Source organism: Gadus chalcogrammus, chromosome 4 (assembly GCF_026213295.1).
Source record: "Gadus chalcogrammus isolate NIFS_2021 chromosome 4, NIFS_Gcha_1.0, whole genome shotgun sequence".
In the NCBI taxonomy this organism is placed as follows: domain Eukaryota; kingdom Metazoa; phylum Chordata; class Actinopteri; order Gadiformes; family Gadidae; genus Gadus; species Gadus chalcogrammus.
In genome coordinates, this window is record NC_079415.1 from 29,279,409 (window position 1) to 29,290,190 (window position 10,782).

Genomic DNA, 10,782 nt, shown 5'->3' on the forward strand with positions numbered 1-10,782 from the left:
GCCCGCCCGCCTCCAGGTGCAGCTTGTACCCGTCCACCAGCGACCGCAGCGTGGCCACCTTCTCGCCCTCCTCCTGGGCCACTTTCTCCAGCAGCTGGCCCTTGCGCTCCTCCAGCACGGCGTACAGCAGGTCGAAGCTCTCGCCCAGGCGCCTCTTCTGCAGCTCGGCGTTGTCGCGCAGCGTCGCGCACGACTCCTCCATCTGCGCCTTCACGGCCTGCGCCACGGCGTTGGCGTCGCCCAGCGCCTCCACCGCCGCCCGCAGCTCGGCCTTCTGGCTCTGGTAGACGGCGTGCAGCGGGGACACCTCGCAGTCCTTGTGCTGGCCGAACACCTTGCACATGGAGCAAGTGGGCGTCTGGCAGGTCAGGCAGTAGATGTTGATGCGCTCCTCGGGGTGCTCGGCGCACGCCGGCTCCTTGGAGTCCCGGTCCTTCAGCGGGGGGTCGAGCGTGCCGTCGCCCTCGCCGCCGCCGCCGCCGCCCTCGCCCTCGCCCTTCTTTTCCTGCTGCTGCTTGTAGAGGTCGATGATGTTCTCCACCAGCAGGTTGCGCTGCAGGCCGTACACTCCGTGGCGGTCCAGGGACACCTCGAAGCGGCAGGTGGGGCAGCGGAACACGCCGCCCGAGTAGTGGTAGGGGTTGCGGGAGTCGTAGAGGTCGCTGGCGCAGCCGCGGCACAGGTTGTGCTGGCAGGGCAGAATGACCACCGGCTTGGTGAACATCTCCAGGCAGATGGGGCAGCTCAGCTGCGTCTCCAGGCTCTCCATGGGGCTAGGGGGGCGCACCACGCGGCCCGTCTGGATGTCCATCGCTCCAAAAACGCTTTGCAGACAAACCAAAGAGAGAGAGAGAGCGCGCTCGAGGAAACAATCCCGGGTTTCGAGGGTTTTGTCTTCTTCTCCGATTGGCTGGTAGCTCTGTCTGTGTTCCGGCGCTGCTGCGGTGGCTGTTGTTTGTCGCTGCGTTGGAGCCGGGGGTGCTGTTCTGATCTAGCGGGCCGTGGGAGAACGGCCCGCCTTTATACCGGCGGAGCCATGTCACCCGACACCTGTGAACCCCCCCCACCCCCCCCCCGCCGCCCGCCGCTTGGTTGCATGCTGAGAAAATAGACCACCACAAACCCCCCCCACACACACACACACACCCACACATTCACACACACACATACACACATTCACACCCCGCCCTTGCTTTGGCACAAGCTATACTTGGCCTCTCTACACCCCCCCCCCCACCACCACCACCACCCCCCCACCCTGACCACTCTGGCCTCTCCATAAGGGAGGTGTGGGGACTGGACAGGGATCCAAACAACTTACCTTGTGACGGGAGGTGGAGGCGAATCAGGTGAGGAGTTGGGCAAGGAAGAGTGTCTTGAGGAGGAGGCTGTTCTTGGAGGCTTCCAAGAACAGCATTTCTCCCTCACACACAAGTGGTCAAAACACACACACACACACCCTACGTAGGGAAGGGGGGAGGAGGAGGAGGGAGCTAGGTTAGGGAGGAGGAGGAGGAGGTGGAGGGAGCTAGGTTAGGGAGGAGGAGGAGGAGGAGGAGGAGGAGGAGAAGGAGGAGGAGGAGGAGGAGGAGGAGGAGGAGGAGGAGGAGCAGGAGGAGGAGGAGGAGGAGGAGGGAGCTAGGTTAGGGAGGAGGAGGAGGAGGTGGAGGGAGCTAGGTTAGGGAGGAGGAGGAGGAGGAGGAGGAGGAGCAGGAGGAGGAGGAGGCGGAGGTGGTGGCTGGCCGTCTTTGGCGGGTTTTTCCAAGAACCTCATGTTCAAAAATGTGTTCAAAACACACACACACCCTCTGATGCTCACTTGTAGGACAAACGTGGGAGCAGACGTTTGCTTGGTGTCTGAGTGTTGTGAATGTGTGTAGTTGGACGTGGCCTGTTGAGATATGAATGTGTTTTTTAATGTTTTTAACGTTTTGGAATTTTAACCATCCAAAACAGATGGGTCCATTCTGAAGCGTGCGAGAAGATACAGCCTGGCTACATTTGCGCATTTAAACAATACGATTGCTTTCATCATTTGGGTTTCGCTGCAAATATGAACCACAACCTGGGCTGCCTGTGCTTCGGGCCTTAGAGTTTGTTGATGTCTAAGGCACACGCAATGAACACATGTTGCATGTGGATGTTCTGTATGGACTGTATTACATTCACATGTGGAACCACAAATCAATACCTGTCAATCACGATGAAGAGTTTGTAACGTTTACATTATGGAGAGGAAGATAACACAGCACTGTGGTACTTTCCTCCACGTATGGTGTGTTTTTGTGTACTGCCCGTCTGTAAAGGGTTGATTATTACTGCCTGTGTGTAAAGGAGTGTGTTAGTTGTGTTGTTGTGTAGTGCATGTGTACACAGGAGAGTGTGGTGTGTTGTTGTGTACTGCCTGTGTGTAATGGAGTGTGTGTTGGGTTGTTGTGTACTGCCTGTGTGTAAAGGGGTGTGTGTTGTGTTGTTGCATACTGCGCGTGTGCACAGGAGAGTGTGTGCTCATATGTCCATAAGTTAAAGGGCCGCAGGCCGTCATCTGATAGTTGTCAACACAACAGTCATTCGTGTCTGCCCACGTTGGCTTGTGCAACCGGCAGACATGCTCTCACGTGTGTGTGTGTGTGTGTGTGTGTGTGTGTGTGTGTGTGTGTGTGTGTGTGTGTGTGTGTGTGTGTGTGTGTGTGTGTGTGTGTGTGTGTGTGTGTGTGTGTGTGTGTGTGTGTGTGTGTGTGTGTGTGTGTGCTAGTGCGTGTGCGTGTGCGTGTGTGTGTGTGTGTGTGGCAGTATTGGAATCAACAACATGCCAACTGTTGTGAAGGAGATGTAGCCATGTTACCTAACTAGATAACTAGGTACCTAGCTAGCCAATACCAAGAATATTTATTTGATATGTGCTTACATTACGAAAACGTATATTTTAAGAATGATTTGTTTGTTTATTTTTTTACATCATGCAAGCAAGAAGCATTAAGTAAAGGATAATGCAGAGCAAACAAACAATAATAACACGCTGTACAATATCCCACTTATTACATAAGCGGCTACTACTCACTAAAGAAATCCATAACCGGACAAAAAAAAAAAAGATTAAATATATTATTTTATTATTGTTTGTCAGTTACGGTTCAAATTGTGTCCCTAGCAATGGTCTGTTATTCATAGCAGCGGTCTGTTATGCAGAAGTACCAGAATGCCGTTGTTGACCAATTAGAAACAAGTATTTAACATAGCTCGGTAATAAACATTGCCAGTTCTGTATAAAGAAGTCTGTAGTCTCAATGTTTTATTTACTCTCTACTTAAATATACTCTACTCTATCAACTCGACTCCACTCTATTCACTGTCTAGCCAAAATGGACCATTCCTTAAACTGTTATGGGGTTGAGTTTAGCAGCACTAACCAGAACACTAACCACTAACCCTACCATAACCCAAGATAGATGGTAATAGATTCAGGAACAGCACTTCTAATCAGTTCAATCCAAATGTAGCCTGACCTCTGGCCACACGTGAAGAAGACACATACCACGTGCTGACCGGTAGCATCTGGACACTATTTACCACATAACATCTAACATGTTGTCATGTGCACCCTGTTACTGCAAGTGTTATGAGGGAGAGGGTGGGAAGAGGCTTCAAGTGTGTGTGTGTGTGTGTGTGTGTGTGTGTGTGTGTGTGTGTGTGTGTGTGTGTGTGTGTGTGTGTGTGTGTGTGTGTGTGTGTGTGTGTGTGTGTGTGTGTGTGTGTGTGTGTGTGTGTGTGTGTGTGTGTGCGTGCGTGTGTGCGTGTGTGCGTGTGTGTCTGTGTGTGTGTTTGCCTTGTTCCAGACATGGTATGAGGGAACATTGTAACAAGTTGATATTTGATTTGTTGAAAGGTGATGCGCCCCACAGATTAGCCTCATGTGCTGGAACCAGAGTGAAGATCATCTTCACATTCTGTCGCCAGAGTGATAGGATACGTGATGATCCAAATGTGCTTGTCTCCTCTAAATCTCCAACCCTAAGTAGCTCTGCTCTGCTAGCCTGCACCTCACATTTGTTCTAGATTGCAGAAGGTTAATTATATGAGGGGTCACTTCTGGTTGTGCTGACTTTTAAGTGGATGCCATCAAAACCTATGGGGGACCAAACAGGACATCATTAAAAATATATATATTATTTTTTGGCCGTTTTGGGATTTCTGGATTCCCTTTGGGCGGAGAAATACAGAAATCGAAAAAGTGGTAATGCATAAATGTGGAAATAAATAAAAAAGTACAACGTTGTAATTAAATACAGCACCATAATTTAACAATATTGCTCAACAACACCATGAGCTGATATTCTCTTTTTAATTTTTTTATAATGATCTTATTTATCAAATCATATTGTATGCGTATTATATAGTACGCATATGAACGTGATTTGGTTTTCAACAATGATGGACACTATTTTGAAAAATATTAAATTAATTATTCGGCCACTAGATGGGGGCATCCACCACCTAACTCAAACGAATTGACCTGTAAAGCGGTTGGCATGGTCGTTAGAAGCAGCCAGACAGAGGCCAACAGATACTGATATCTTTATTGATCCCTGAGGGACTAATCTGTTACAGTTGCTCAGCTTAAGCCATAAACATAAAAGTAAACAGAATAGAATAATAAACGCAATGGCATTATAAACACCAATTCAGCATGAATCTAAATATTCTAATTCTATTTCAAATATGCATATAGCTCACACCAGAATGTAATAAAATATGCTTGTGTATCCAATATATGTATGTGTAACTGAAGCTTAATAAAGTAAGCACATTTAAAATAAAGTAAAGTCTGGGCATTATCAGGTATAATGCAGGCATGTTGCACAGAACCTGGATATGTGGATATATGTGGAAAAATAGTAAAATAATTTAAGTATTCCCCTTAATGGAGTTTAAGGGACTTAGTTAAATTCACGGTGCAGAGTGAGGCTTTGTTAATGTGAAGCACACCAAAACTAGACACTTTTCACTGTATAAGCTTTTACCATAAGTTTGGAGTATTAGCCTTTTTAATAAAAATCATAACGTATCATTAAATATATATTCCTTTTGTGACATTAATGTCATTCTAAAAGGCTATAAAACGGCTATAAAAGAATATATCTAAATATTGAAAAGTAGAAAAGATGAACGGAATGAAATGGATCAAACAAATGGAATCTTCTGACTCAAAATGGGATCTTCTGGTATGAGCAGACAGCTCAATGTGGATTTCTACATTTCGTCCCCCACCAAGCTGTGGTTCAGAACCAAGATAGCTGCTTGCTGAATAGAGCCCATTAGAATAAAAATTAGAATTGAAACCAGATGCTCATATTCGCTCCCCTTGCGCTAATAATTACTATTATAGGCTAGCTCTAGCGCCCCAGAGGCTAATGAGCTTCTTGTGTGGTCATGGAGATGTCCTGCTGAAGCCTGTCAACACGCCGTGCAACAGGTTGTGTGCATTGCTCGCACCTCGGCCCGAGCCATGTGTGAACCCTCAGAACAAATGGTCACCCTCTATCGCCTAGCCCCTACCTCCTAGCCTCTACCCTTAGCCTCCACCACCTACCTCCTAGCCTCCACCTCCTACTCCCTAGCCTCCACCACCTACCTCCTAGCCTCCACCTCCTACTCGCTAGCCTCCACCACCTACCTCCTAGCCTCCACCTCCTACTCGCTAGCCTCCAGCTCCTGCCCCCTTGGCCTCTACCCCCTAGCATCTCCCTCCTACCCCCATAGACCCTACCTCCAAACCTCTACCCCTTGGCTACAACCCTCGCCCCCTAGGCCCTAGCCCCCTAGGCCCTAGCCTCTACCCCTGACGTCTAAACACTCGTTGAGTATAGACCGTAGCAAGAGCGGTTTTGTCCCAGCATGGAGAATACAATAATAAAGATAGACACCTCATGGTTTCCTTTACTCTAGCGCCAGTTGGGTCCATATCAGTCCTTATCTGACTCTCTCTCTCTCTCTCTCTCTCTCTCTCTCTCTCTCTCTCTCTCTCTCTCTCTCTCTCTCTCTCTCTCTCTCCCCTCTCTCTCTCTCTCTCTCTCTCTCTCTCTCTCTCTCTCTCTCTCTCTCTCTCTCTCTCTCTCTCTCTCTCTCTCTCTCTCTCTCAGGAATGACTGAGTGAAATACTCTTTAGGTGTATGCACTACGAGACTAGTATGGGCAGGTAGGGTACTGATGATGCGTGCAGGTCATGAGTAGGATGTAGTTGTAGTTATGTCATGGGTATGGTAGGGTACAGGCTATGAGTAGGGAACTGTAGGTTACAGGCTTTGCGTAGGGTACATGTGCTTTGTGCCCGGTCAAGAGACACATCGTAGAGGTTTATGGGTGACCTATGAGTAGGGCAGGGTAACACACACACAGACGTACCGGCGTTGTGTGTTTTCGGGGTAGAGGAAATGGAATGCCAAGGGGAAGACATTGTGCATTGTGAACTTCCTGTGAGTGAGTGAGAGGCTGTTTATAAACGGTTGGCTTTCCCACGGCCTCTCTAACAGAGTGTCCGTCTCAGGGCATATCTAGTGATCGGTTTACGGTGAACAATAAATCATTGTTATATATATCGGCCTTCTTACAGTAATATACTTCAACGGCTAAGGGTGGGAAAGTATTGAGTTGTAATCAGTATTTGAAATTCAGGTTTCAGTCATGATTTTTAACACTGCAGGTTCAAACATTTAGTTTAAGTTCCCTAATAATGAGCTATTTTTTTTTTATTAATCCTTGTAAACCTAAAGAGAGATTACATTTATACCCTTCCATGGTCCATGTCCTCAATTAGAGTAGCCTAGCAAATCAACCTTTGATGAACAGTGCTGTGTTGTTTATGTCCGGTACACCTCCTACACCACGACCTGACGGATACCCCTCTCTCATCTACCTAATAAGCTCCCTCCGCTCCCCACCTGGCACCACTTTAGCGGTTGGGATTTTATTTTGGCGAGGAATGTTACTGGGGAGGGAATGGGACGAAACCACTGCTTTAATCGCACCATCTCCAGGCTGAAGGATGGATGTGGGCGGAGGCCCCTGGAGGTCATGTGGAACCAGCTCATTTATATCAATAGATGCCAAAGGTGAGCCGGCAAAGCTGGACAGATTTATAGAGTGTGCTGCGCTCTTATTTTGAAGGATTGGTTACAGATGAAGCTCGGGTCAATTGAAAGCAACTGGTGGTTGGGGTCGGAGTGACCCTGGCACTCGTGTTGCCTATTTAAAAAACATATGCATATACATGAATATAAATATGAATATTTGAGTATAAATATATGGGATAAGATGCAGACTTGTGTTCCACTCTTTTCTTGTATGATCACAAAATTATTGCATGTACAGGAAGACCCACACACTGCTTCATATTTACAAAACATATTAAATAGAGTTTTGGTCGTATAAACATCACCGATTGTTAATAAGGAAAAAAACGGGGTCTCTTTTGCTCTACCAACGGCTTGGTTTGGCCGAGGACGATCCACATGAAGACATTCTTACATTGCTGTTGTTTGTCCTGCTTCAACACCGGCTCATGCGGTGCCAAACATAAACTCATTAATCCACTTATCAGAGCTGGAGTCTCCTGAAACACCCGTTACACAAACTGTTAACCACTGTTTCTGTATATGTGTGTGCATACATTCATTCCAATGATCGGAGTTCCCAAGTCGGAAAAAGCGCCTGTGAACCTGGCGTTGTGGACGTGTGATCAAACCCCTCTCTTGACCAATGATGAGTTCGGACCCCCGTTAAAAGAAAAAGAACCTCGGCGCAACCCCAGAATGACCTGATGAGGTAAACGGAGATCAAAGAGCCGGCCCCGGGTGGGGGAAGTGTTCCTGGTAGTTCTACGCCTAAAATAGCTCAACTCCTAGAAGAGCGTGGTGGCCTCTGCCAGCGATTTTTGTCCAGGAAAACTCTTACGCCACCGCTCTGTCTGTTGCTTTCAATATCTCCTTCCATCCTGTTTGGATGTTGTTGTTGTTGTTTTTGTTGTTGTTATTGTTGTGTTGTTTTTTTACCATGCATTATTCACAGCATGGGTTCATCCACATGATTCATATATAGTCATTTTAATATTGTATAATAATCAAATCGAATAAAGGGAAGTATTCTTCAGCCCTTTCTACAAGGAACACTTAATCAAATCTCATCTGGATAGAAGGATAAAAAATTCTATCTGGTGTTTGATTGTTTTAAAGAAAAGCTACAGATTAAAACATACCCTATCATCTGCATGTGGGAAACGATTGCAGCCTCCACAGTTTCAGAGAGAGGCAAGCTGTAGACTCAACCACAAACACATTCCAACACATCATGCCAGCAGTGTGTATAACAACAGCACCTTCCTGTCCAAACAGGAAAAGGGGCCTGTTTGGCTGTGGCTTAGTGGAGGCGTGGACCCCCTCTGCCAGAGTAACAGCAGAGACCTTGTGTCTGACAAACAACACAGTAGTCCGAATATGCTTTCTGCTAGGCTAACGGTATTAGCATCGGAATTCAAGCAGAGGCCATGGGGATAATGGGGATGTCTTCTAATTATATTTTTTCATTTTAATATTAGTGATATTATTATCTCTTTTTGGGCTTTTCTTCGTTTTTCTTTTTAGGTCAACTTGCCTTAAAAAAAAAAAGTAAGAAAACTTTAGGGGACATGTGATGGTAAAATGTGTTCCGTCCTATTGAAAATAATCTGTAAATTATAATCGACTATGACTGCGTTGACTTGTTTAACGTTTTCTAAACGTCTGTGTGTGTTAAGCTATAGATTAAGCTAGTTCAACTGTAAATTTAACAGCACATTCCTTGCACCTATTTTTGTTTCAAAGAGGATTATTAGGATTAGGATTTGAAAATACTGGGCTTTAAAATGCTAACCCTTAAGGAGATAAACATCTTGAATGTTAATCTGATCAACCGATGTGTACTTTATCTATATGAAGCAAAAGCCCACCCATGGGTATTCATTTCCTGTGAAAAGAAGTTTGGAGAACATTTATCTGACAGGGATAGCCTGTGATACCGGCCTATTTTCCAAACAGGTGTGAAATTACCCAGCAGACTATGTTACCGTGGTGTTGTGGTGACCCGGTCAAGACCTTGGTCAGACTTTAGGCACAGACAGCGTGTGTGTGTGTGTGTGTGTGTGTGTGTGTGTGTGTGTGTGTGTGTGTGTGTGTGTGTGTGTGTGTGTGTGTGTGTGTGTGTGTGTGTGTGTGTGTGTGTGTGTGTGTGTGTGTGTGTGTGTGCGCGCGTGTGTGTGCGTGCGTGTGTCTCTCTTTATTTTTCTCTTTCTTTCTTTCTTTCTATCTTTCTATCTTTCTTTCTTTCTTTCTTTCTTTCTTTCTTTTTTTCTTTCTTTCTATCCTATCTTTCTTTATCTTTCTCTCTTTCTCTCTTTCTCTCTTTCTTTCTTTCTTTCTTTCTTCTCCCCGTTCATTCTTGTTCTAAGGTTCTGGATGGGTCCTCCATGGACGTGGCGAGAGTGATGCAGCAGACCAACACAGGGACGGTTCATTAGCATTGACAGTGGTGCTGACCCTTTGACCTTTGACCTTTGGGGTCACATTTATTGCTTGTGAAACTTGCCCAGAGTAACGTCTTCTTCAGATCCGTTTGAATCAGACCATTTGATCAAATAAGTGCATGTGACCTGCATGAACCCCTGAGACATAAACCACTTCCTGGGGTCTATCCAATGGGGAGGCTGGGTTCCGGGAGCTCCTCTAGGAAGCCTTTTGTAAACGTTTAATGAGAGGAATTAGCAGGATGTTGGAGTCAATGCCACTTCCAGCACCCCCCCCCCCCCCCCCCCCCCCCAGTCAGAAAGCTTGTCCTTTGGAATGATTTACTGGTGGAAGACAATGGTTTGCTTTCAGCTTAATCCCCCAGCATGTATGTAAGTAGCCCTCTCTTATGTGTGCAATTCAGATCTGTTTCTTTAAATAAATAAAAAATGTCCAGAGTAAACTTACTCATCTATTAATAATAAGCACTTCCTCTTTCTTCTATTCTTACAACTTCAGACAACGCTCATATGACTTAAATTCTCAAGCACAGCAGAAAAACATAGGCATGAACCCTTTGCCAAACACAACATTTTAAATAATGACATACAACACAAGTAAGTATCTTGCACCATTAATCTGTCATCAGTCGAAGACCATGTCTGAATGAAAACAGGAAAGTAAGACCTATATTTAAATGCATGTATCTATATAGTCAAGTAGGTATGAAGCAATATTTAAGCTATGATGTAGGTGTGAATTCTGAAAAACAGAGTGAGGAAAAACATAGTGAAGTACTGAGTACTAAATCATCTAAACCTAAAGTCAACCTCCCACTTTAGGTGTCTGCTCACACACACGTGCACACACACATACACACACACACGCACACACAAACACAAACACACACCCACACACACATACACACACATTGCAAGCACATTCAACCGTGCATGCCCTCACACGCATGCACACACACACGCACGCACACACACACACGGAAGGAAACCACTGGGTGAATGAGATTCATAATATTTAATATTTCACATGAGAGAGAGAGAGAGAGAGAGAGAAAGAGAGAGAATAGAATGAATCTAAGAGAGAGAGCAAGTGGGTTGAGGAGGGAGGATGGAAGGGAGGGAATTAGGGTTTTACAGTTCGAGAAAACACATCAGAGAGATGGTAAGAGAGAGGGACAGTGAAACATAACAGTAGACAACTTGGATTGGTTGTCATTTGGAGTTGTTTA

General features: G+C 45.8%; 1 protein-coding gene across 1 annotated transcript in view; it reads right to left on the bottom strand.

The window, feature by feature from the left end:
- The window catches only part of LOC130381166 (E3 ubiquitin-protein ligase TRIM63-like), a 1,875-nt gene extending 895 nt beyond the window's left edge, over positions 1-980 (bottom strand). The window contains exon 1 of the mRNA XM_056588628.1: positions 1-980. This exon is cut by the window's left edge and continues 895 nt beyond it. Coding sequence (XP_056444603.1) covers positions 1-811 — 811 coding nt within the window. The 5' untranslated portion in view covers positions 812-980.
- Between the last annotated feature and the right edge of the window lie 9,802 nt (positions 981-10,782).